This window comes from Neovison vison, chromosome 12, assembly GCF_020171115.1.
Source record: "Neovison vison isolate M4711 chromosome 12, ASM_NN_V1, whole genome shotgun sequence".
NCBI classification, from domain to species: Eukaryota; Metazoa; Chordata; class Mammalia; order Carnivora; family Mustelidae; genus Neogale; species Neogale vison.
Window position 1 is genome coordinate 3,191,847 of NC_058102.1, and position 27,008 is coordinate 3,218,854.

Below are 27,008 nucleotides of genomic sequence, written 5' to 3' on the forward strand. Positions count from 1 at the left end.
CACGCCACAACCCCCCAACATCTGGGCAGGTCCCACTCGAAGGCTCCCACACCCAGGCACATCTCTTCCTTGCGTTTTTGTTACATACAAAAAATGGTATGTTTGATACCTTCTGCCAGGCCTCAGTTTCCCCGTCTGCAAGATGGCCACATAGACAGCCCCCTTACCTGGTGCTGTGGGGTTCAGAGCAGTAGGGAAGCAAGTACGGGGCTGGCCAGCACCCCCCCCCATAACCCTGTGTTTCTAGTGGTCATGTTGCAGGCACACCCTGGCCTCCAGCCCAGTTTTTCCAGGGGATTCAGCCCCCTCAGCTGGAGGGTCTATGGCTCTGACACCGAGGGCTGGGGTCCTGGGTAGGCACGCAGTGTCCCTTCACTCCCAGCCCCAAGGCTGGTGTGGGACAGGCATCCTGTCGCAGGTGTGTGCGTGAGGCCATGGGGGGAGGGGCCTCGGCTCCTGCCAGCTTGTTTTCATGGTCAAGAATGGCTTCAGGTGGTTGGGGGGACTCTCCAAAATTTCTTCTTGGGGTTCTGCCTTTGTGGTGTGGGCAGGAGACCGCGCCTGGGTCCCTTCCCTGCGGGGGCTCGCAGCATGGCGCGTTACTATGCATTATTGAACATGGGTGTCGGCTTGCGCAGGTGAATCCGATCCCGGGCATGGGGGCGGGGCTGGCAGTCGTGGGGGGTGCGGGGCACGTGGTAGGAGCGGGGGTGGGGGGTGGGGGGGTCGTCCCAGAGTGGAATGGCCCAGAGCAAGTGTTTGACTCCAAGCAGGATGTTGGGATGCGAGAAGCCCCCGCTTCGTTTGAGAATTCCCAGAAAAGGGAAGAGGACGTTCACTCCAGATAGGAAGTATGTCTGGGAACACTTGGATTTCATCCTAATAGTTGTTTCTTATGAGAACTATATCAAAACTTAAAGATGTGGGGCTCACCTAAGTTCGATCCAAGTTCGTTCCCTAAAGTGAGATGATTTTTAGCGTTAAAAACAATCCTATCGCTCTCTTCCGAGCTCCGTGCTCGGGGGGTCAAGTTGGAAGCTTGAAATGAGCCATGAGGGGAGTGTGCACGCTGTGGAAGCGGGAGAATGCTACACATTGGGGCCCCCCCATCGAGGCCTGGCTCCTGGGACTGGCCAGCACCCCACTGCATGGGACAGACATCACAGAGGAAGCGCTCATGGACGGACGATCATATAGTCCACGAACCACAGTGGGGGCTGTGGGAAGCGCCCTCAGGAGACCTGGGGTCATGGAATGGAGGTCTCAGACCCCCAACAGGGGACGCTTTCCAGGCTCACCCAGGTCATCGGAAACCCCACTCAGATCTCTCACTGGCCTCTTCCGAAAAGGCGTGTTTAACTATGAAAGTAATTCTTTGTGTGTTACGTCAACGTTTTCCCAACACCGCGTGAATCAAATACATGAATTATGTAGGTTTCACAGTTTCATGCAAGCATTAATCACTGGCTCGGACCTGGGGAAAACCTGGCATTTCGTGACTTCATTTCAGGAGCATTTGCCGTGTACCTGCCGCATGCTGGGTATCGTGGGGTGCCCCCTCTGTGTCTGGCCCCCTCTGTGTGCTGGACATTCCTAGGCTTGGCTCCAGCAGCCCCTGCCCCCGCCCTGGAGCGCAGGGAGGCGGCCAGTGTCAGCCCGAACCTGAACACACTCTCTAGAGGGAGGCTTCTGGGCCCTTTAGCATCTGTCGTGGGACCCTGGTCCTGGTCAGGCGAGCGGGGGAGGTTTGCTAAGGGGACGATGCCCAAGACGGGGTTGCATTTAGGGCCAGGGAAGCCACCCGCAGAGGCCAGGAGAGAGGCTCGGCCCCGTGGAAGACAGTCACCGTTGGGTTATCTTTGTTCGTGGTGAACACCCACCCAGAATGTTGGGGCCCCTGCATTAACCCATCGCATCCCCCGACTGCCCCGTGAGGAGGGAGACCGTGTGGCTGGAGTGTGGGGCGTGCAGTGGGCAGACCGGGGCCAGGAGTGTGGCTAAGGGCCAGGCCCCAGGGCTGAGGGGGGTCTTCACGGAGCCGGTACCTAGCAAGGCCAGCCTTCTGGAAAGCTCTGTCTGGCGTTATGTGAGGCACAAGCAGGTTTGTAAGTCAGCAGGTGTCTGGCCTGGAGTCAGGGCGTCCATGGCGAGGTTGTTGTGATTGTGCGGATGGGGGGAGCTGCATAGCTGGGGGTGCGGGCAGCCATGCAGGTGCATCACACGGGACCCCAGGAGGCGGCTGGGTGGCACTGATGGGGAGGACGGGGGAGCGAAGGGGGTGGCTGGCTCTGGGCTTGACCGCCCCTGGACAGAGGGTGGACCCCGGGGGATGGGGTTTGAGGTCTGGGCTTTCTGGGGCCGTGGTTGGGTTGGTTGGGGGCCGGGCCCAGAGGAGGGCACCTGAGGCCTGGCTGTGGGGGTGGGACGCTGCCTCCTTCGCTGGCCTCTGGACCAGGCTGGGGAAGAGCGCTCCTGAGGTCAGAGATGCGAGGTCTCTGGGGTGCAGCTCCAGAGTCAGATGCTGCTTCCCTCGGCACCACACGCTGAGGCCAAAATTTATTGCGATCGTAACTTTAGGACAAACGTGGAGGACTGCTGTAGTAGGTTAAGTAGTGCCCCCCGCCCCTGCCATTCGTGTCCAGAGCCTCAGGATTGTCCTCGTTTCCAGATAGGGTCTTTCGAGTCGTATTAAGTTGAGCCTCTCAGGAGGAGAGCCTCCTGGAGTTGGGGTCTGCCCTAAATCCGGTGACTGGGTGTCCTTGTGTAGGGGGTGGATTTGGGACACAGGGCAGGTGTGCAGGTGAAGATGGAGGCAGACAGTGGAGATGTGGCCACAAGCCTGGGAGCCACGGGACCCATGGGAGGCAGAAGGTGCTAGAAGGGTTGGGACCATCCCCTGGGGCCTCCGAGGAAACCAGCCTTGCCCACACCTTAATTCTGAACTCCTGGCCCCCAGAACTGTGAGAGATTATGGATTCTGTGGTCTTAAGCCACCAAATTTGTTGTGATTTGTTCCAGCAGCCCTAGAAGATGAATAGAATTGGAAATGAAAAAAACAGCAACCCAAAAGCGTTACGGTTAAATCAACACAAACAGCCTCACGGGGACCTGGTTTTATTTACAGCTTATTTAACATCACATAATCTGCAAGGATCTCTCAGGGAGAGCCCTGTGGTACCGTCTCCACCTTTCTGTGGACAGCGGCCGGCGGGTCCCCGCGAGGCTGTCCTTCCTGCTCCCTCCGAAGAAGGACGTCTGCGGCCGTGGAAAACTGCTCTGGCAGCCGGAATGCCGAGCAGCGGCGTTGAAGTCGGATCCGCCAGAGCGGCCGAGCTCTCTGGCCGGTGTGCGGGGCCTCCTGTCTCTGGGCCGCGGAGGACATTCGAGGCCGGGTGGGGGGCGGGGCCTTCGGGCCAGGGGCTGCTGAGGGCAGACCTCGTGGTCCACGGCCACGCCGAGCTCGGGAGGGTGGTGGGGGTGCGGGCTTCACCCTCGGCAGGTAGACGGCAGGTAGACGGGGAGCGCCTGGCCCGGCCCCGGGGCGGATTCTGGAACAGCTCGGGGCGGAGCCCTGGGGGAAGGGCCGTGCCGGGCCTCCCTTTGTTTGCCGTCAGGGTTTGGGGAGCACACCCCGCCCTGTCCCCGCACGGTGGCTCTGGTCCAGGATACACTGTGCTTGGCCACCGACATGCCCACCTGGAACTTGGAAAGCAAACACTCCCGGATGTCAAACACATTTCTCCAGCAGAGAGTAGAGAAGGTGAAGTGTACGAAGGACAAACACCGCAAGCAAAGGGCTGAAAATGGGCGCAGGGCATTTAAGAAGGCCCCAGGCCGTCCCCCCAGGGGAGGCGCGGAGCACTGCTTCACGAGTGTGTGGGGGAGGGTGTGTGTGTGTGGGCAGGTGTGCGATGGAGTGCGAGCATCGTGATGTGTGACACCATGTGTGCACATGTGTGAGGGCACACGTGTGTGCACAGGTGTGTGCTGGCGCGTGTGAGGGTGCACTCGTGGGACGTTATGAGTGCGTCGTAAGGGCGTGTGTGTGCAGCTGTGTTAGTGTGTGTGAGAGAGTGTATGTGTGTGTGAAGTTATGACTATGTGAGGATACCTGTGTGGGGGGTGTGCGTGCACACCTGAGTCTGTGTGTGTGCAAGCACAAGTCTGGCGCTGTGGCGGGGCCCACGCCGTGGCGGGCAGAGCACCCTGGTAGCGGGAGCCGACTGGGGGACAGCAGTGCCTTCGAGGGTGGAGCTTCGAGGGGGTCTGGCGGGTCGGTGGGCTTCTGTCCTTTTCCTTTCACTTCGGAGCAGGGTGCGAACCAGGCCTTTCTGTGAGCACTTGCCTGAGGGGCAGCCCGGCCCGTGCCCATGGGGAACAGGTGCGTGGGCTGCTGGGGCTCCGGGCCTCAGCCACCTTGCTTGGCCCAGCGGGGCTGGAGGGGGGGGCTCAGCCCCGGGGCGGGGCGTTCACTGGCCTGCTGGACCTGCATGGACATGGGATTCGGCGAGTCGTCAGCAGTGTGCAGCCCCCTCCCCTGTTTTTGACGGGGCTCAGACTGGAGGCACCTGAGCGAGTTGTGTTTTCTGGGACTCTTGCAACCGGCGATGAAGACGGGCGGGGGGAGGTGTCAGTCGGGCAAGGAGGGGGAAGGCACACATTTTCAGGAGCACCGTTTGTTTCCGATGTTCATCACGGGTCCGTTTTGCCTGTGTCCCCAAAATAAGCTCCTGTGAGGATTCCGTCGGGTGACCCAAAGCCTCTCCTTAGGCTGTCGGTGACCGCGCTGTCTGAAACCTGTGTGTCTGTGTCGCCTGCCTGAGACACGCTCCTGGGCTCTGCGGCGGGCTGCCTTCTGAGGAGCTGCGTGTGGCGGCAGGCGTGGGGGGGCGCAGGGCTGTCCTCTGCTGTCCTGTCTCCCCGCTCCGCGATGGCCAGCCCTGGGCCGACTCCTTGCGGGCCGCTCATGGGGTGGGACCGGCTCCAGCAAGGGCGGCTTCTGGGCCGAGGGGTTGTGCAGGGATGACCTGGGTGTAGGGTCCCAGCTGGGAGGCGTCAGCACCCGGCTCACTGGGGCTGCAGAGGGATCGGTGACCTCCCACGCAGAGCCGCCAGCGAGCTCGCTGTGCACACACATGCAGGTGACGGCCGCGTGAGCGCTGCGAGCTCCCGGACACCCGGGGCCCTCGGCCCGCGACACCCTGATCACGGATGTCCAGTCCCAGATCTGTGAGGAACGAGTGTTGTTCAAAGCCACCGGGCCTGCGGTGTTCTGTTAGTCGGCCCGGACGGCGGAGACGAGGCTGGGGGCCCCGGTGAGAGCCGCTGCCGCGTGAAGGCTGCCGTCAGTGGGCAGCAAGGGGACCTGGGAGGTCTGTGACCCGCACCCTGTCCTGCTGGCCCCCCTCGATAACCGTGACCGTCTGCGGATGGAACATTTCTGTGTGGCCCCAAATACATGAACAAAGGCGAACCTCAAGCTGATTGATGTCGCCAATAAGACACAAAGGGACGCTGGCTCCCCAGAAATAATGCCCAGAGGGCGCCTCTGTCGTTGGCCACAAATGGAAACTCTCACAGGGCGCTCCCACCTGCTGCTGCTGGGGCCGCTACGTCCTGCCTCCTGTTTGGAGGGCAGCGGGGAAACGCTTGTCTTAATTATCCGAGTCTAGACTGTGTCCCCTCTGCCTCAGTGCGGGAAGGGCCTTCCTTGGGGGGCACGAAGGCCAGGCCAGCACGGAGGGGCCAGAAGAAATTGGCAATAAAAGACGCTTTAGAAGCAACAGTGGGTCCATCTGCCTTCGGCTCAGCTCATGATCTCAGGGTCCTGGGATCGAGTCCCGCCTCGGGCTCCCTGCTCAGTGGTGAGCCTGCTTCCTCCTCTCCCTGCTCTTATGCTCTCGCTCTACCCCCCTTTCAAATAAATACATAAAATCTTTTTAAAAAGAGGAAGTAGCAGCAGAGGCTATAAATAGCTTATACACAGCGACAGTAGCACCGGCAGGTCGTCCGCGGGGTACCGAGCATCCGTGAGCAGCGGCAGAAGCCCGGGCGCCGATGGGAGGGTCTCTAGGGAGAGCCCTGAGCAGAGGGGGCAGAGGCCGGCCAGCGCCAGCCGGGCGCCCAGCGTCCCCGACTTGTTCCTCGGGGTCGTGCAGGAGACCGCTGACCACTGGCACTCTCCGTGCCGTGTTTTCGTGTAGTGATTTTTTCTTAGGTGTGAATACCGTACTCTCATTTTATTTTTTATTTTATTTCTTTATTTTTAAAGGATTTTATTTATTTGAGCGATCGAGCGAGCTCACAGAGGGAGAGGGAGACGCTGACTCCCCGCCGAGCAGGGAGCCCGACACGGGGCTCGGCTGGAGGCCTCCCGCGGAGGTGGCCCGGGCGCAGGGCGCTCCCGTGGCTCCCCAGCCTCCCTCTGCTCTGACTGCGCGGCCGCCGCCCCAGCACGGGCGCGGGAGGGGCGTGAGGACCCCTGTTGGTCTCATCACTTCCAGCTGATTCTCTCCTAAGAAAGGGTCCTCACGGCTGCACTTGACTCTGCCCCCCAGAGGGTGGGGACCTCGCAGGGCTGGGACGGGGATGGGGTCCCCTGCGGAGGAAGTCCCGGGCGTGCATGCCGGTGGCACAGTTTTGGGAAAGCCGGGTCCCACAGCGTCTACACCACACCTCGGCCCCCGGCCCTGCCTCGCGGCTCCTTCAGGCGGCAGCCCTGGCGGCTCGGGGCCCGGGGCTCGGGGTGACGTCTCCCGCCTCTGTCTCGTCCTGCAGGAGAACACTGCGAGGTGAACACGCGCTCGGGCCGCTGCGCCCACGGGGTGTGCAAGAACGGGGGCACCTGCGTCAACCTGCTCATCGGCGGCTTCCACTGCGTGTGTCCTCCCGGCGAGTTCGAGAGGCCCTACTGCGAGGTGACCACCAGGACCTTCCCGCCCCGGTCCTTTGTCACCTTCCGAGGCCTGAGGCAGCGTTTCCACTTCACCGTCTCCCTCACGTGAGTGTGGCCCCGCGCCCCTGCCAAGCTCCTGTCGCGGGAGCGTCATGGGTCCCTGCGGCGCGTCTGTCCGGGTGCCCACGGGGCCGCGTCTGCTGGTCAGGCCTGGCTGTAGGACCGGCTGGCTGATCGGGGGGTGGGGGGCTGCACATCGGGAATGGGGGACCCTGGGGCAAAAAAGACTTTCAGGACGGCGGCCATGGAGGGCTAAGCCCGGCGTGTGTCCCTTACGGCGGCCCAGGTCACACGGCAGGAAGCCAGCCCTTGCCTTTCGGGTCCTGCCCACTCGCCGACACCTGGGTGCCTCTGACACCCGGCGGCCGGAGGTGGAGGGCGCTTGGCGCCAGACGGCGGACTCGGCTGGGCTTCCTGCCTCGCGTTCCCGGGCCCAGCGGCCCGGAGGCCCCGCTCCCCACCTGGGATCACGGCGTGGGCTTATCGTGGGCTCTGCTCGCTCTGTCTGCTGATGTTTCTCCAAGAGAGTGGAGGTTTAACTTAATTGTAAAAAAAAAAAAATCTATGATTTCTACTTTAAAGATTCCATCAGGTTTAACTTAGGGAAGTGGGTGTATTTTTTGTTTGGTCTTTAGTGTCATTGTTTGGGGACCCTTACCGTGGTCTCCTAGTGGGAAGGTAGCGCCCCATGTCCTTTGAGCAGGCACCCCCGAAGTGGCTCCCCTGCGAGCTGCCCTTTGAGGACAGGCTCCTCTCTGGGGATCCTGCCCCTGAATGGGTGAGGGGTGCAGCCCGGAATAGTCGGGAATGAGGTCAGATCTCCTTGGTGAATGGCCGGGACGCAGCCCCGCTGGCCCGAGCCCCCTGGAGCCAGGAGTGGCTGCGTCAGGGGAAGAGCTGTCCCTGGGAAGTGCAGTGAACGTGCTGGGGACAGGGCAGGACAGGGCAGGACGCTGGGGACGGGGCAGGAGGTGGGAGCCAGCTTGTGCCAGCATGAGGGGCACGTGGCGCGTTCTGAGCATTAAGCACGTTTGGGCCCCCTGTGCGCTGTTTGCTCTGGCGCTTACTGACCACTTGTCATGCATGAGGCGCTCTGGGTGAGATTAGGTAAGTTTTAGAAGGATTTTAGAAATGTCCCTAGGGATCTTAAATCCAAGGGGCAGGACCCTGGGTGTCAGAGCTGGGGAAAGGGCCCCACTACATGGCGATCCCAGGTGAAGCCCGCTCTGCAGGACTGGGCCGTTGGACACGGGGTTTAGACCCGCCGAGCTCTCCGCGTAGGCGTCCCCGAGCTTCCCTCCAGAACTGAAAGGGGCCTCTCTCTTCAGAGCTGCTTGAGGCACAGGGCCCACCTCGGCCTCTCCCTGGAGCGCTCACTCCCAGTCAGGTCCTGTCCCCTGTCTGGACATTTCTCCCTTCACGGTCCCCAGCACCTTGGTCCTATCCTCTCTCCGTGGTGACCTGGCGTGACAGCGCCAGGCTCATCTGCTTGGCCCGAGTCAGCCTGAGTCCTGCCAGGCCTGCCCACTGCCGGGGGTAAAGCCTGCCCTTCCCAACGGGATGCAAGTCCTCTGTGGCCTGGGCCCTAGTCCCCCCCAAGTCCGGCACCTTGTGCCCTGTGATGGGGCCGCCCTCCCTCGCTCGTGGCCTCACCCAAGCTTTCCCACCTCCTGCTGGCCCATCCACCCCCGCTGCTTCCTCTGGGGGACCCCTCCCCAGGCTGGACAGTACGTGTGTTCCAGCTCTGGCTGGGCAGGTGGTCACTGCCCGCTCGTGCACTCCCCTCCCCTCTGGTGTCCCTGCCTGTGGGGTCAGGCTGCCGTCGACCCTGGTGCTCTGTCCGCACCTGTCTGCCATTGGGCTGAAGGTACAGGGGCTTTTCGTCCTATATCCTGATGCCCCAAGTGCCCCGAGGTCAGCAGGCGCTCAGCCACTTCTTCTTGGCCAGTGACCTCAAGATGCCAGCTTTAATCAAATAATCCGAGCACTCTGATCATGGAGCCCAAGTGGGAGCTCGAGGCCTGGCGTCTGACCCGAGGGTGCCATCCCCTTCCTGGGGCCCGAGTGGGGAGACAGGACACGGGAATCTCCTCGGCCCTCCAGGCCTGCACTGCGGGTTCCTGTGACTGTAACAGCTGTCCTGAGACTCGGGTCACCTGGGGGCCCGCGGTTTTGAGGTTGTTGCTGTTTTATTTCGACCCACAGTCCGCGGCTCTGCCCCATTCTGTTAGAACAGCCAATGGGGTCCATGCCTGGGCCGTGCTGTGAGGGCTTGGGGTGCACAGGACGTGCCTGGCTTTCGGGGCTTGGCCCGGCCCACCCGTTCCCCAGGCTGCAGCAGGAGTGCGTGGCGTCCGCCTTCGGCGTGAACGGCTCAGCTGGGCCACGCCTGCCCGGCCCAGTGTCCTGGCTCTCTGCCCACAAGACCTGCCCCAGAAGGGCCACCCCACGGGCACGGCCTCCAAAACGAGGGCTTTGCCGTGGGATGGCTCCGGCCGCTCTGTGCTCCACGTGGCTTGACGTTTAAAACATCACGCTCCCGCGGGCATCCGCCCTCCAAACCAGACACGTTTGTGTCTTCAGGCAGACGTGTCCCTGGCATGTGACGGGCGTTGGTTTGGGAGCACGGGATGTTGACATCTGTAAGGTTGTGGCAACCCCCCCCCCCCGGGGCGTGGCTGGCAGCCTGCGTCACATGCTCGGTAGTGACCGTGGTGGCTGGTGGGGCCCCTGTTGAGGACTGACCTAAGAGGTGACCGGAAGTCCCGGTGGGGGGGCGGAGACCGACAGGAAGTCTGTGACTCCAGACTCAGCGACTAGAAAGTAAAGCATTTGACTCAACGTGCGGGGAGCATAACGGGACGTCCACTTGCTTGTCAGGTTCAATGTTTTCAGGTGATCACCCCTGCCGGCAGCCTGTGTGGCCCCGGTGCCTCCGGGAGTAGATTTTGAAGGAACGACTTCCAGAAACCATGGAAAGTCCTCCCAAAACTTAAGCAGAGGAGCCGCCCTAAAAATGTTCATTTTAGGGAACTCAGGGAAGGCTGGAGGCCCATGTCTGAGGCTGGTTCGAACAGACGCTCCTTCAGAAACAGAGAAACCAGCCTTGACCCAACGGGAGTAGTTCTGCCCCCCCGCCAGCCCCCCGATCCAGCCCACTCGGGACCCAGTCCCAGGTTCATACAGGACACCTTCTAGGTCTCTGTAAGCGGGTGTCCGGAGGCGTGGCTGTGACGCAGGGATCGCTGGGTCTGAGGGGCCGGCCTTCCTGGGACCATGGGGTTGGGAGTAGGACCTCTGAGGTGTAACTCTTGTTGAAGTAAGTGGCTCTTAGCTCTTCAGAAGCGTGAGGTCTGACAGGTCTGTTTTATTTCACAAACCCCTTTCTCAGTTAGTCATGCTTTCCATGCGTTCACCTGTTCAGCCCATCGTTAGGAAGCTCTTCTGTGGGCCCCGTCTTGGGCTCCAGGATGCAGCACAGAATGAGTCATTCCCTCGCCCTTAAGGATGGTAGGTTCTTTTTTTTTTTTTTTTTGAAAAATTTTTAAAAGATTTTATTTATTTATTTGACAGACAGAGATCACAAGTAGGCAGAGAGGCAGGCAGAGAGAGAGGAGGAAGCAGGCTCCCTGCTGAGCAGAGAGCCCGATGCGGGGCTCGATCCCAGGACCCTGAGATCATGACCTGAGGGGAAGGCAGAGGTTTTAGTGCTCGCTTCGGCAGCACATATACGAAGGCAGAGGTTTTAACCGACTGAGCCACTCAGGCGCCCTGGGATCATAGGTTCTTAAATACAAATAAACAAGCAGGATAAGTTCTGAAATCCACTGCATGATGTGATAGGTTCAATGGGGCTGGGGGCACAGTGTGGGTAAAATGAGTTATGGAAAAAAGCGCATTAGAGTGTCTCTGGAGAAATCTGCAGAGAGGGGGAAGATTTGGCAGAGGGAGCAGTAGGTGCAAAGGTCCTGGGGCAGGGAGAACTGTAATGTTTGGGAGGAAAAGAGCTGGTGTAGGTGGAGTCCAGTGGTGGAGACAAGGGACAAAGGCCCTGAGGGAGTCATCAACACAGCCTCCCTGCATGGGAGGAGACCGCGTACCTGTGTCCTGGTGAGCGCGCATGGGGGTCCGTTTCTAGGAGCTGAAGATGCCCACCATGTGCTCCTGTTCAGACATCTCCGATTGGTTCAGTGGCTTTTAGGACACCATTCGGATGTCATCTATTCGTATTCTGCAGCCCGTGGAAACCAGATTCCTCTGTGCAGTCTGGTTTGCTGCTTCCAGAAAAGAACATCGCTAAGCAGGTTTTATGGGCTGTCAACCACTGATGAGAAAGACGAGTGCCCGGGCATCAGAGTCTTCCCTGTGTGTGGCCCCGAGCTCAGCCGTGGCGGGCTGGCCGTGCTGCATCGTGGCCGCCTCTTGCTTCCACCGCCCGCATACCTTCTGCGCGGGGCTCATTCGTTCTGTGACGTGCTCCTGCTTGGTCCTGCAGGTTTGCCACCCGGGAGAGGGACGCCCTGCTGCTCTACAATGGGCGCTTCAACGAGAAGCACGACTTCATCGCCCTGGAGATCGTGGGCGAGCAGGTGCAGCTCACCTTCTCAGCAGGTGGGCCCCCCCTCCCCGCAAGGAGCAGCTCCCTGAGCCCTGCGCGGGCACCTTGTTGGTGGGAACCACCCCAGTCCTGGGCAGCGCCTTTTCGTGTGCTTACTCACAGCTCCCCTGTTTGCACTAGGAATCTGTGCTGGGGTGGGGAGGGGTAGGAATCTAGAACGCACAGTGATGTTCGTTACGGTGTGCTCCATGACACCGAAAATACGGAAGACATAGCTCAGATTTCCAGGTGGGGAGTCACGGTACGTCTTCCATCAGCAATATTTGAGAACCCATTAACTGCGTTATCCTCACTGTCGGCACAGAGCATTCTTCTGGACTGTCTTATTCGTGGCCCACTAATGTGTGTTCTTCTGACCTCCCCCCCACCCCCCCGCCCGCAGGTGAGACTACCACCACGGTGACACCCCAGGTTCCCGGGGGCGTGAGCGACGGACGCTGGCACTCGGTGCAGGTGCAATATTACAACAAGGTAGGACGGGCCCCGTCCCCCACGCATCCCATCTGTTTTAAGTCACTTATACTCTGCGATTTAAAAATGCTATACTGACTGGAAAAGTGACTGAGGCAATGAGCATTTGTTGAGGGTGTGTGTGCTGGGGTGGGGAGACCTGGGGACCCCCAGGGTCACCCCGTGGTACAGGAAGGCACGGAAGGCGATCACACATTGCGGCTGCCTTGGCTCGAGTCATTACTAGTGGCCTCGATTCCTGGCCATTCACACGTGAACCCAAAGCCCGAGTTATCCACTCCGACCTGGACGTGACCCGAGGGAGAGTCAGAAGGGTCTTGGAGGAAATGCTGCGAAGCTGTAGGCCATTTGGGTTTCGTTTTATTTGGCTGTGCATGGGCTTGTAGGGAAATACTTTAAGTGTTTTCATCAGAATGCTCTATTTTCCCTCACTGTGGATTTGGCAAATCACTTTTCTCTTTTCCGGGGAACTCCGGGGCGGCTCCCCCCATGGGAAGGTGAGGGACAGCAGCCTTCTCTTGGGCACAGGTGAGGAGACGGTGCCCCTGTGTCCTGGAGGGTCAGCGGCCCCCCCGAGGACAGGACTGTGTCTCCGTAGTGTGCGGCCGAATCCCTCTGAGCTCAGGGCTCTTCTGCTCTTCTGCCTGCCTGAGTCTGCCCCCGCCGGCAGGACAGATGTGGACAGCGCCACGCTCCCTGGGTTCTCTGTCTGTGGGATCTGGGCCGCTGTATCCAGCAGGAACGATGAGGACAGCTTGGTGGCAGAGCTCCTCTGAGGCTGACACCCCCCCCCCCCGCCAATGGCCCTAGGATGGGGACTTGGAGTTAGTGGTTTTTCTGGCCTGGATGTATCCAGGCTTTTGCTAGAGTGTCGCCCGTGCCCTTGAGTACAGGGAGGGGAAGGTCAGCACTAGGTACCTCTCATTTCCCGCCTCCCTAGGACCAAGAGATGCCGCCACCAAGCACGTCATGCCCCATGGTCTGGTCCCTGCGGGCCTCTGAGCCAGCCCCGTCTGCCTCTGGGCCTTACCCCTGTGGTGTTCACAGGACGCCGGGGGCCCACGCTCTCTGGTGCCGTGTGCTTTTCAGTGGCTGCGCGCCAGGCGGGGTGCCAGTCCGCCTGCTTGGGCCGAGAGGCCCGTCCGGAGCCCAGGTCCTGTCGGAAGCAGAGAAGGCCCAACTGCGACTTCTGCCTGCTTGCGTGGGAACCCGCCTCCCCAGGCCCAGCTGATGGCTTTGGGCTATGGCGCCGTGTCCGCCTTTGCGTCCCTGTTGGGGTCCCTGCACATAGCATGTTCTGGAATCACCTGTGGGTGGTCCAAGCAGCCACATGTCTCAGTCGAGCAGGGTTGGGACCCCTAGTGGGGTCACCTCTACTTGGGTCTTAATACATCACCCTCGGCCATCACCTGTGTGCCGGGAGCACCTGCCGGGGGCCTGCCCACGGGGAATGTCCCCCCGCAGTGCACCCCCGGAATGTCCCAGAGGAGGGAGCCTCCCGCCGGGAGCCGCGCAGGGGGGCGTCCTTGTAGCCTGCCGTTTCCTTTCCCAGAGTGGCAGCACTGAGCCAGGCTCTCAGCCCGGGATTAGGCTGCTCCTTTCCTGGGGCTCCACTGCTTCCTCCGTTGCCGAGGTGATTCCACGTGAGGAACCGAGCGGTTGTCAGGCTTCCGTGGTGGGGTTCGCGGGTCACACAGCTGTCTTGTGGGGGCGGGGGAGGGGGCGTGTTGTTTCCACAGGACTCCGCGCCTGGGGCTCTTTTTTTTTTTTCAAAGATTTTATTTATTTATTTGACAGAGAGAGATCACAAGTAGGCAGAGAGGCAGCAGAGAGAGAGGAGGAAGCAGGCTCCCCGCTGAGCAGAGAGCCCGATGCGGGGTTTGATCCCAGGACCCTGAGATCATGACCTGAGGGGAAGGCAGAGACTTAACCCTCTGAGCCCCCTAGGTGCCCCAACGTTCCCAGGGCTCTTAACGTCCCCAGATGCGGCCACATTCTTTGGGGGGATCCGCAGCCAGGGATAAGGGGTGAACGTGACTCAGGAAATGGTCCCTAAGGGCTGGTGGCTCTGTCCTCCAGACCCTGGTTCCGTGGTCTGTGCTGACTGTGGCCCTTGGCGCAGCCCCCCCCCCCGCCTGGACCCCCCAAATACCTCAGCCCCTGGGCCCCTCCCCTGCGCTGTGCACAAGACAGCGTGTCCGAGTAGTTGGGGCAGCCCGAGCGGGAGGAATGGTAGAGAGTCCTAGGTCCCCTCCTGCACCCGCCCTGCTCTCCTGCTGCCGGGCTCTGGCTCACGTGCCCTCCCTCACCTCCTGTTTCTCCGGGGTGCGGTCTGCCGTGCATGTCTTGCGTCCTATGTGGGAACCCACACGGCTCCCGTGGACCCTCCCCCGCCCCGAGTCTGGCCAGTTTGTCTTATCAGGCAGGGTCCTCACAGAAAACGGGGAGCCCTCGAAGATCCAGCAAGGGGCAGGGTGGGGGCGTCCATGAGGGCTGGTGGGTGATCCCGGATGGGGGCAGCAGTCAGGCTGAGACCACCTTCAGGCCTGGAGGGACAGGCGGAGGGCAGAGCCCACAAGGACAGAGTCGCGGAGAGAAGCCACTTACGTGGGACAGTGACCTTTCCGGAGGCCCTTCTGAAGGCTCGCCCTGCCCTCCCTCTGATCCCCTGTTGGGCTCCCATGGGCCAAAGCCAGCCGGAAGCCAGACGCAGTAGGTAGGGTCCATGTGGGTTGGCCTCCCACGCAGGGAACAGGCCAGAGACTGTTTGCTTTTTCTCTGCTTGATGACATCGTAGACAAGAACGTCTGTTGGGGTCATTTGCTCTCCGTGAAGGGAAGACGCGCGAGCGCTGGGCTCTCCCCTGGGAAGGTGTCTCTGAAAGCAGATGCTTTGCACAAACATGTTGGTCTTTGCCGGGCCTGTGGAGCCCCTGCCGCACCTGGTCTGGGGCGGCTCGGGAGGACCGAGGACCTGCCATCTGACGGGCAGACGTGCGTTTCTTCTGAGGCTATTTTGCGGGATAAACGTGCACCACCAACGTGCAGAGGAGCGAGCATGGCCGATGGGGAAGGCTGTGCCTCCTCCCGCCACCGGGAACTCAGGCTTGGGCACGGGGCGGGGAGAAGCACGCTCCTCACGGAAACAGCTCTCACGGGGGCGTCTCGTCTCTTTGTTCTTCCTGGACAGACTCTGTGAAGGGGGTCACAGCCTCCCTGGGAGCCTTCTGTGTGCCTGGGGCTACTCTCACATGGGCCACCTGCCGGGGTGCTGGGGAGGCCCCTCGCTCTGCTCCAGCGTCTCTCAGCCCCAGGCTGGGGGCACAGACGTCATCAAGGGAATGTTCCGTGAGATCCTGGGGAAATCGGATGGCTCGTCTGCCTTGGCCGTGGCACCGGGGAGTGTCTGCCCAAGCCAGCCGTGCCCACTAGCAGTCTGCAGGGTGACCTCCTGGCTGCTGGGCAGACAAGGACTGTGCAGGGCTTGGGGCTCGGAGCTCGAGCGGGTGCTGGGGGTGGGGTGTGGGCAGGGCCAACGGGCTGGGGATTTTGATGTTGGGGGAAGAAGGGACTGAGGAGGGGTGCAGTAGGTGTCTCCGCCTCGGCACTGTTGGCACCTGTCGGTGGTGGCTCAGTCTCTGTCCCGGGGGCCTGCAGGGTGCTGAGCAGTGTCCCTGGCTTCTGTCCATTAGCGCCAGCAGTACCCCTCCGTCGTGACAACCAGAATTATCTCCCGTCCCTGTCACGTGTCCCTGAGGCCTCAGCAGGGGACACTGCTGCATTGTGTGGCCCCGTGTTCCCAGACGAGGCGGTGGAGCCCCTCGTGTCTGGGCCGGCGGCATGAGCCCCGGTGGGCTTGGCCTGCCCTGGCCCAGGACCATGTGGGCTACCTTTCGGAAAGCGCTGGAAATATTTCCATAGAGCGCTCTGGCCGAATGGAAACTCTCCCCTCCGCATCAGCGTCCTCGGCTTCTCCTTGGGCGGAACATCCAAATGCCCGAGATTTCCATGACCTTGGGCAAAGGTGCCAACCAGAGCAGAGGTCCTTGGGAACTGCTCTCCCGGGCATTTCTTCAAATCACTCCACACCTCTTGGGTCTGAGCCTCACCCTTAGAACTCCAGTGTCCCGAGGGACGTGGGCGATGCGCTGGGTGGTGCGGAGGGATGGCCCCACACACCACGCTCTGGGGTTGGGAAGGGCGTGGGTCTTTCTCTGCTTGACTGAATGTTCCAAAAACACTCAAGGGCTTCAGAGGCGAGGTGTGTACTTCTTTCCAACACCGTGCACGTGGCAGCGTTCGTAAGGGTCACGTTTTATAGGTGGCGAGGCGTCGTTCCCTGGTAGAGCCCCGCCTCCAGAAATGCAGGACTTGTTCAGTAGAAAGGAGGGTCGTGCGTGCCGTGCAGTGTCGCGCAGCCATGAGAAGGGATGTGGCCGAGCTCTGTGTACTGATGTGGAAGACCTCTAGGAACATGGCTCGTGGGTTTAACAAGGACACTGAAGACCAGGATGTGGACGGGACACTTTTTTTTTTTTTTAAAGATTTATTTATTTGTTTGAGAGAGAGAGAGAAAGAGAGTGTGCACCCAGGAAAGAACCTGAGCAGAGGGGAGCAGAGGGGGCGGAGGGAGAGAGACCCAAGCAGACTCCTTGCTGAGTGTGGAGCCCGACCTTGAGATCGTGACCTGAGCCAAAATCAAGAGTCGGACTCTTAGCTGACCCAGCCACCCAGTCGCCCTGGTCCATAGATGTTTTAATTTCAAACTGCAACTTTCAGAAAAGTTGCAAAGTTAAAACAAGAACTCGTGTTCTCTCGGCCGAGGTGCCCCGTTGTTGACATTTTTCCACTTTCACTTTATCATTCTCTATCCACCCTCCCCCAGCACACGCAAGCCTGTCCTCTCATAGGCTTGCATCTGCTGCTCCGAGCCCCTCGGTGGTCACACCTGTGTGACCTCGGTGTCAGCCCTGTGCTGGGTGTTGGCTGTGGCTAATTCCGTCAAGCCATCCGCATGTATTGGTTGGCTTTCCGCTGTACCAAGGAGTTCTCTCTTCCTTCTGTGTATTTATATTATTGTGGTTTCACAAACTCCTGTTTTATTAGATGGATCATAATCTACTCCTTTCATTAACCTGACGTGCAGATTGTTTCCTGTTTGGCCCGTGTCTCCGACGTGGCAATAGGGGTGCAGGGGTAAGTGCTGGCCGTGCATAGCTCCGGGCTTTTGGCAGCTCCGTGGTTTTTATGAGTGTTCCTTTGCTTTTTGGCAGAAAAAGACATTCCAGGTTTATTTTGTACTTTCTCTGTCCCAACCCTGAAGTCTGCCATTTACTCACAGAACTCTGGATCCTTTGCGAGAATGGCATTTGGAAACCAAGATCGGGGTGCAGGTGTTCTTCTTGCTGCCGGGGTGCAGGTGTTCTTCTTGCTGCTTCTCGCTCACCGTCTCTATCACCGGGTGGAGTTGGGACGCATAGCTGTGTATAGGTGTACACACACCAAAGTTCTGATTTATTTCATTCCTACTTCTTGAAATCCTTGAACTCCATCCCAACACGACAGAGTTAATCTAGTTTTTCCTTTTTTTTTTTTTTTTTGAGATTTTATTTATTTGACGGAGAGAGACACAGTGAGAGAGGAAACACAGGCAGGGGGAGTAGGAGAGGGAGTAGCAGGCTACCTGCCAAGCAAGGAGCCTGATGCAGGGCTCCATCCAGGACCCCAGGATCATGACCTAAGCCATAGGAAAAAAGGGCCCTAATAGAGATTTGGCTGATATAGTAGATTATTTAGAAAATAGAGGAAGGAAGGAAGGAAGGAAGAGAGTTTGCTTAAGATTTGTTATAAACTTAAAGGAGATGAAATACAAAATACCAAGATACATGGGGTTGCAGCTAGAGCAGTGCCTCGAGGAAAAGTCATAGCACTAAAACTACTATAAGGAAGAAAAGGAAAGTCTCAAATCAGTAATAAGCTTCTACCTTAAGAACCTCTGAAAATAAGAGCAAACTACACTCAAAGCAGGCAAGCAGAATGAAGGAAATAATAAAGAGAAGAGGAGAAACCAGAGGAGTCAGAAACAGAAAAACAATACAGAAAATTGATGAAACAGAGAGCTTTGGAAAGATCAATAACACTGGTAAGCTTCTAGAATGACGGACGAGAAAAGAAAGACAACACAGTTCCCTCTGTGAGGAATAGAACAGGACATCAGTACAGACCCTGTGGATCCCGATGGGTAGCAGAGGAATTTCACATGCAACCCTACCTACGTGCATTTAAGGCCCAGATGAAATGGTCTAATTTCTCAAAAATACAAGCCACCACAACCCACCCAATATGAAAAATAATTCAATGACCACATTGCTATTAAGGAAATAGAACTTGTCATTTAAAAACTCCCCCCAAACTCTGCAGACCCAGATGGTTTCACTGCAGGATTCTACCAAATGTTTAAAGAATGACACCAATTCTATATGGTCTCTCCCAGAAAAATAGTAGAGCAGTGGTTGCTTCCCAGGTCACTGGGCCTTTTGTAGTACCCCGATGAAGATTTCACAGAAGAAGAAAGCCAGAGGTTGGTGTCCCCCGTGACTCTGAGTGGCTCATGTCCCCACAGAGGCCCGCACACGGGTGTTCACGGCAGCCCCAGACTGAAACAACCCAGTGGCCTCGGTGGGTGAATGGTGAAACGGCCGGTGCTGCGCCCCTCCCACGTTATGTGGGCCATGACCCAGGGTACTCGCAGCAGAGTCCCGTGCTGAGTGACAAACTCCGGCCTTGCCAGCTTACATACCGCACGAATCCATTTATAAAACATTCCTGAGGTGTCGAAAGGACAGAACTGGAGAGGAGATTAGTGGCTCTCCGGGGTCGAGGTGAGGGCAGGAGGGAAGTAGGCGTGGCCGTCCAAGGACAGGAGGTGGGGTTCTGGGGGCGACGGACCATCCTCTGTCCTGCCTGGTCAGCACCTGCACTAGGCAGGCTCCTGCCGCTTGACGATGTTCACTCTCAGAGGAAACTGGGGACCAGTGCGTGGGATCTCTGTTATTTTTTACAACGGCACGTGCATCTAAAATTATCTCGAAATAAAAGGCACAATTAAAGGAGCTTTGAAAGGTAGATAAATGGGTGCTGGTGTGTGTCTATTGTCTCTGAAGGTCACCCCTCCCCCCCAAACCCCAAATCCATCATCAACTTGTATGAGAAACCTTCTGCTAGGTCACAGACCACCCTGAGGTGAGTTGTCTTAAAATGCCAGATAGTTCTTATTCCTTGGGATTCTGTGGCAGAAGCATCATGGCTTTTTTAGGGCCAGCAGTCTACCACATGGTGGACAGATCTGGGGTTCCCCAGGCCCGGAATGGCCTCTGTTGCATCCGCAGGGGTGGGTAGTTGATAAATACCGAGCATCAGTGCTCTCGTGACGGAATTGGAGGGCCGTGTCTGCCACCCCTTTATGCTTCGTCTGGGCCTGGAAGGTTCGGTACCCCCCTGGGGCCCCAGCAGGCAGAGAGGAAAGCCTGGCGAGCCTCCTCTGTGGGGGTCTGGGCCGGCGGTCCCCAAGGGAGGGGAGGGCCCAGCCTGCGGGTGGCCCAGGGGCTGGGACTCACACGCTTCCTGTCCAGTACGCGGCCTCATCAGATGCTGGACGGTCCCCTGGTTGGAAACATAACTCCTGCCCGGGACTCATGCAGCCCCGCCCTGGGGCCTTTGTGTCCCATGGCCTGGCCTAGAACATCCGCCTCGGGCCTGGGCTCCCGGTCTGGCAGCGGTCGCCGTTCTGCACCTGCCACACGCCTCACGCTCCCGCCCCTCCCAGCTTTCCCTCCCTGCCCCAGGCTCGCTGCCTTTCCTTGCCTCTGCCCCCCCGCCCAAGACGAGGACATTACTGACCAGGGTCCTCACCTCCCTCCTTGGAGGAGGAAACGGAGGCCCCGAGCTAGGCTGTGGGGGCCACAGGTGGGCTAAGCGGGTCCAGTGCCCACGGGTGGCTTCGTGGATCCGAGGGCTAGCACGGATTCCCAGAGCCTGGGGGTTTGTGCGCGGCCCAGGGGAGCCTGGGGCCTGGGGGGGTGTCTCTGTGCTGCTGTCCAGACTGGGGACTGAGAGGGGCCTGTTAGGGTTTCAGCAGGAGCAGGCAAGGGTTTGCAGGAGTGCGTGCATGTGTGTGTGCGAGCACGTGCATGTGTGTGCTAACGGATGTGTGTGTCACAAGTGCGTGAGTACGTGTGAGTGTGTAAGTATGCATCTCCTGTAAGCCTTTTTCCCGTCGTCTGAGGCGGCTTTCTGCAAAGGTGTCCTGGGGGGAGTGGGTTGAGTGCTGAGCCCGCCTCGGCGACCCCAGGAGCCCCTCCCCAGCGCCAGGGCCCCTTGCGTGGGACCCTGCGGGCTTTTGCTCACAGCGCTCCCTGCCCCACCTGTCGTCCAGCGGGAAGTAGCCGGCCGTCAGACCTCGAGGCCCCACCGTGGAGGGCCGTGAACTGCTCATCCAGGGCCTGGAGGTCCCCCAGTTTGGTTGAGTAAAGCCCCCCAGAGAAGGATCATTACCCCAACTTTCAAAAAAGGTTTGGTCTAAACTTTAGGAACCCCTACCTTGAGCCCTTCGCTTGACCCCCCCCTTGGAGCAAATCTGCATAAACTCCCTGGTTCCCAGAAAGCCCCGGGGAGCCTGCTGGCCGCAGACGGGGGACCGGACCTCTGCTGGCAGCGATAGCGGTGGAGGCTCCTGGCCCCCCGCACAGACTGGGGAGCTTTTGTCTGGGGCGGTGAGGGGCTGGCACTATGCCCCGTGGATCTCGTCCAGAGCAGAAGTCACCCCCTCAGAGATCACTGGGGCCTGGAGGAGACGCTCAGGACCCCGGGGCCAGCACACAGGCCTTCCACACTGCGGCCCCGGCGGTGCCCTTGTCGTATACGTCCACAGAGCAGCACAGGGCTCCCTTCTAATCTGTGGCAGGAGTTGTTCAAGAACTAGGCTCGGACATCTTGCCTGAGGAACAAGGCGCTGGTGTGATTTTTTATTTTTTTAAAGAAACTCTAGCGTGAGCTCTTGGTTCTAACCCTTGTTGAAAATCTTCTTTTTTTTAATGCCCCCCAACACGGAGCATCTGCTGGCCCCGTCCAGCATTTTCTGGGGCCGCTCCGTAGAAGAACCAGGGGCTTCCCCGAAGGCGTGGTTATGTGCAGGCTGCAAATTGCTTTTTTCTCTAAAGACGTAAAAGAGGTTTTTTTGAACTATAAGAAAATATTAGGACAATACAAAGAGAACAACCGCTTGAACTTTTTTTTTTTTTTTTTTTGGGGTTTTCATCCCATCTTTTTAGCAAACACATGGCAGCAGGAAACTTTGGTGGAGCGTCCCACCCCCATGCCGGTGTGGAGCCAGACCTCGCATACAATATGCATTTAATCCCACAAGGAAGGTGCTATTTTTACCCGTTTTACAGATGAGTCTGACGGTAAGGAAGTCAGGTGACTTTCCTACGTGGGGTGAGAATGTGAACTCTTGGCCTCCGGGAGGTGATGCTCTTCGCAGGCTGTGGACGCCGCTGTCCCGGGTCCCCTGCAGCCTTCGCTCTCACGGCTGGGCGTCCCGTTGGCGTGAGACCAGCTTCAGGCGCTCTGCAAAGGGGCTCACAACCACTTCCCCGTCCTCTTCCCGAAGGACGTTAGAGGTGGTGGCTGTGAACTTTTCCAGTCCCCGGAAGAGGCTGCCCAGGCGCCGAGTGGTAGGGACCCTGCCCCCCGCCACTAGCGGGTGAGGGAGCCCTGGCCACTCCCCAGCCGCAGCTGGCACAGGAACTTGGCCTTGTCTCCGAATGCAGAACTGTCTGCCCCACCTGGTGGCCAGTCAGTGGCCTTGCCTGAGGGCCCAGTCCGGCCGCCTAAGGGGGAAGCTGTGTCCTCAGGACAGAGGTTTCTAACGTCCGTACTAGAAACCAATCAAGAAATCAAGAGAGATCTAGGCTTTTTTTTTTTTTTTTAAATTCTTAACGTTAAGCTTGAGGACTACATACTTTCATACCTTAACTTTGGGGAGCTTCTGCTGGCCACTGAGTTTTTACCCTAGCCCCTGACTGCAAACGCAAGGGAGGAGGAACAGGGCAGTGAGCTGTAGCTCAAGACCCATCTCCTGGCCTGGGCCGAGCGTACCAGCTCCGCTCGGAGGGCGGGGCAGCCCCGTTCTCGGGGAGCAGGCTGTTTTGTCCTTGTGGAGACACGGCATCGTGCGCCGAGTTCCGAAGACGCCCTGGGGAAGCCCGTGTCGTCCGTGTAGCTTGCGGGCAGATCCGGTGCAGGTAGGCCCGACGTTCGTGGCTCCCGTGCATGGGTCTGACGTGGCCAAGCCTTGTTTGGGGATCCGGCATAAGCGGGCAGGTGGGGTTCCTGCAGCAGGGACTTGCTTGGGGGGTGGGGAAAGCAAGGCAAGTCGGGAAGAGAAAAATCAAGTAGCCTGGGGCGCATGGGTGGGGGTGGGGGGCTCCGTACTTTCAGCGTCCGCCTTCAGCTTAGGCCTTGATCTAGGGTCCGGGGGTTGAGTCCCCTGTCAGGCTCCGTGCTCAGCAGGGAGGCTGCTTCTCCCTCTCCCTCTGCTCCTCCCCCTGCTTGTGCATAGCTTAAGAGCTTGAAGAAGAATCAAAGGGTGCGGTGATGGCAAGTGGTTGGGGCTTGAGGTTAAACCCCCCAGGTTCCTTAATCTGTTTTTCCTACATCCCTTCTCTGGCCCTTTCTTGTGTGGTGCCGGGGTGCATCCCCGCCAGCACCTCGCTGCCCCGGAGTCTGGCTTGCCGGGGTGCCGGCTTGCCTGGGGCAGGGATCCTGCTGGGAGGGCAACAGGGAGGCCACACCCATGTGGTACAGGTGGGGAAACTGAGGCTCAGAGAGAGTGGTTTCCAGCTAAACCATGGTCTGCTTCCTGCCTACCAGCGTGGGCGCACCGTCCGGCCCCGCTTTGGGCCTCCCGGGAGTCCGCACCTCAGTCTCGTGTTTGAGTCCCTCAACGTCCTGTTGGGGGCCCCCTTAGGAATCTGGTGTGATCCTGGAATTATGTGTGCTTCTGAGGGTTACTCTCCTCGTGAGCCCATCTTCCCCTTCGCTTCAAAGAAATGCTGTGCCTGCTTCCCAGGGAGGGCTGTTCGCCTCCGAGCCGGGATTGGGGTGGGGTTGGGGGGATGGTCCGGCCCACGTTTCCCAGGGTAGGGGCCGTCACCTGCGGGCTGTGTTCAGCAGACCCTCACGTCTGATCCGAGCCTCCCTGCGTGTGAGAAGTGACAGCTTGGTACATGTTCAAGGCTGCATTTTGACTCCTTGTGACATTCCCAGAGTCCACCCAAGTGTGAATTCTTTGACGTGAATTCTGGTTGATCGTTTCTGACCCAGAGCACGAATCCATTTACTTCCCAAGACTTGCCGCTCCCGGTGTCTGGTTTCGAGGTGCCCCCACGCTGCCTTACCCCCCCACGTCCAGTACTTGAAACCGAACCCCACCAGCCTCCCTGATGAGGAATTGTTTGCAGCGGGGTAAAAGGCTGTAGAAATGTGAGCACTTCGTAAGGACCCAGCGCTTTTGTGCAGGCAAGAAAATCTCCACCAGCTGCTTGAGAGCATCTGAATGGAGGTGCACAGGGAGGGTCTGCATGTAGAGAAGAAAATAAATTAAAGGAGAAAGAGAAAGGGACAGACCCCAAGTGATGACTTCTGATTGCCTTACTGAAAATCAAGAACCTGGATCTGCACGAAGTCTCAAAGCTTTTTGCTTTCAGGTCCCCTGCCAAAGCACATGACAACCCTCTTGGTTTTTCTCAGTTGGTGGCAGGGGTGAGCATGGTGGGGTCTGTCCTTGCTGGCCCCAATTCTACCCGCCCCGTGGCTGGCTCTGCTCAGGAGCCCCTGTGCACCCTTGGGGGGGCCCTGCTGGCTGGCTCATGCCTCTGGTTTGCCTGCTTTGCTCGGACCCTGGTGTCCAGGCCGGGCTGCTGCAGGTGTGGGGTCCCCCGAGGTCTGGCTGGCCACCCCACCGGGCAAGCTGAGCCCAGGGAAGAAAGAGGCAGGGATGCCAGCCTTCGCCCTACCTGTGTCCAGCTCCCTTCTAACGTGAGAATTGTTGCCACGTGACCCCCTCACTTCCCGTGTCTTTTTCTTGTGTGCTAATGCGTGGCGAAGGTTCGCAATTCTTAAGAATATATTAGAGACCGTTTGTTTTCGTCTTGTTCTTTATCTCATTCCTCTGTACCCGTGCCAGCAGAGCCCCCGTGAGCTCTCTCATTCGCCTGTGCCAAATCCCCACGTCTGTGCTCTGAATGAGCAGCTTAAACCGTTCTCTCTTCTTCAAACATGAGAGCTGGACACACGGAAGCCAGGGGGGCTGCCACGGTGCTCCGATTTCTGCCCCGCGGGGAGTTCCTTCCACACACTGGCCGAGCTGGGTAAGACATGCTTTGTCTTCCGTTGGCAAGAGCTGATGACCCGAGCCGTTGGCAAGAGCCGATGACCCGAGCCCCAGTCTACTGCTCTTGCTCGTGTGTTCCCTTCGCTTCTCAGCCCGACCCGGGCTGCCTGCACCCCGCCCGCCCGCCCGCAAGCCGCCGCTCTGTCCCTGCATTTTATTGCGGGTGACGGTCTTGACACGTGGGCCCCGAGGTGCATTTTATCCCCACTTTCCAGATCACAATGGGAAGGAGCTTCCCATCTACCTGGTTGCCCGGGTAGATCGCGGCCACGGGGGTCGAGGAGGGCAGCTGCCCGTCCGGCCACCGCGGTTCACGTCACGTAAGAGGAGCCGTCGTCATGTGAGCGTCTCAGGGCCGCTCGGCGCGTTGGCGAACAAGGTGCCACCACCACCTCCGTCTGGGTCGGGGATCTTCCCAGTACCCTAAGAGGAGACTCTGTACCCCAGCACTGCCTCTGCATCTCCCCCAGCCCCCAAAACCTCTGGGCTGCCTTCTGTCTGTGGATCTCTGTGTCCTGGACATTTCACTTAAGTTGAGTCCTGCAACACGGGACCCTTTGTGTCCAGCGGCTGTCACTTAGTGTCCTGTTTTGGAATCTCATTGTGCTGTAGCCGCCATCACTGCTCCGTCCCTTTTATTTTTTTAAAGATTTTTATTTATTGATTTGACAGAGAGAGATCACAAATGGTCAGAGAGGCAGGCAGAGAGGGAGAGGGGAAAGCAGGTGCCCTGCTGAGCAGAGAGCCCGATGCGGGCCTCGATCCCAGGACCCTGGGTTCATGACCAGAGCCGAAGGCAGAGGCTTTAACCCACCGAGCCACCCAGGTGCCACTGCTCCATCCCTTTTAAAGGTGGCATCATAATTCCGTGGAATGCATAGGCCATGTTTTGTTCATCCATCCTTCCGCGGACGGACGTTTGGGTGGTCTCCCCCTCCTCGCTATCGACTACGGTGCTGCGGTGGACATCCGCGAGCAGATTTTCATGGCAGTCCCTGTGCTCAGCTTCTCGGGTCGGTCCCCAGCAGGGGAGCTGCCAGGTACCACGGGGACTCTAGGAGGCGCACCCCCCACGTGTCCCCAGGCCCCCGCACGTGCCTCTCCTGGCGTGCCCCGCATGTTCTGCTGCGGCGGCTGACCACATGGTGGCTTTTGGCATGTGGGGCGGGCGTGGCAAGTCGCTGCCCCCCCGTGCTGCGTGTTCTGGGGCCTGAGAAGGGGTGGGACAGTGGGGCACTCTGTGGGGCACTGGTTTTCCCGGGTACTTCACGGTGTCTCTCCGGCTGGTCCTTTTCGTTCCCCATCTAAGAATGCTCGCTCTCGTGGCTAGAAGGGCTGTCGCTTCTGACCTGACCGCCCGTGGGTCCGGGAGCGGGAATCGAGAAGCAGGTGTTGGATGGTGTTTATCAGACCCTGTCTGTTGTCCCAAAAGCCAAGCTTGCTGCTTTGGTGAAGTGACATCAGGCTCTGAAGTCTGTCTTCGCGGTGGGCTCCTGAGTCAGCAAGTGTGCTCTTAGCACAAGTGTTGGCGTTCGCGGGGGCCTTTGCCTCCTGTCATCTGCGCCCACCCCCGCTCTTGCTTGGATCCCGGGACCTGGCCCGGTGCTGACGGACAGCTGTTAACCATGACCGCAGTCTCGCAAACGGCAGCTCAGCCTCATGAGAGCTTTCTGAGGATAAATGCCACTTACGTCTTCAGAGAAGTCTCCCACCCAGCCTCCAAAATGTAAATTATAAGTTGTAGAGCTAATGCGGGGCTCGCACGGCCTGGGGAAGGTTCTTCCTGAGGACAGCACCTAGCACTTAAGCAGCCCTTAATAGGCACTTGGACGTGTTTTTCCAAAGCACGCTGCTGTAACAGAGTGAGAAAACAGATCATTTTTTTTTAAAGATTTTATTTATTTATTTGACAGACAGAGATCACAAGTAGGCAGAGAGGCAGGCAGAGAGAGAGAGAGAGAGAGGAGGAAGCAGGCTCTCCGCGGAACAGACAGCCCGATGCGGGGCTTGATCCCAGGACCCTGGGATCATGACCTGAGCCGAAGGCAGAGGCTTTAACCCACTGAGCCCCCCAGGTGCCCCGAAAACAGATCATTTTTTATACTCATCTCACTGTTGCTGAATCAAAGGTGGAATCTTTGAGGATGCAGCTTCTCAGATCTTGTGATCTCATCAACTGATACAAAAGAAAATGAAGAAGGTTATCCAGGAACCAAGGTACTGGGTGGCCTGGTAAAAGCCTACCTTGGATTCACCCAAGAAGGGTTCCCGGGACAATCATGTGTCTTCTATTGATGTCACTCTCGAAGTCCCTGTAACATAGAGAGGACAGACATTCTAATATAAAATGCTTTTCTGTGGGTAGAGAAACCGAGGATCAGTGATGAACCTTTTCTAGTGAGATGGTTGGCTGAGAGGGAGTATGAGGCTCAGCTGGGGTCACCATGTACAGTGGTGCAGGCTGTGCACTGCACAACACAGGGGAGGAGAGCATCACCAGGATGAAGAGAG

At 58.7% G+C, this 27,008-nt stretch overlaps 1 protein-coding gene across 1 annotated transcript in view; it reads left to right on the forward strand.

The window, feature by feature from the left end:
• CELSR1 (cadherin EGF LAG seven-pass G-type receptor 1) overlaps positions 1-27,008 on the forward strand; it is a 130,185-nt gene that overhangs the window by 62,279 nt on the left and 40,898 nt on the right. Inside the window, exons 3-5 of the mRNA XM_044228065.1 lie at positions 6,778-7,000; positions 11,451-11,566; positions 11,956-12,044. Coding sequence (XP_044084000.1) covers positions 6,778-7,000; positions 11,451-11,566; positions 11,956-12,044 — 428 coding nt within the window. The remainder of the gene's footprint in view (positions 1-6,777; positions 7,001-11,450; positions 11,567-11,955; positions 12,045-27,008) is intronic.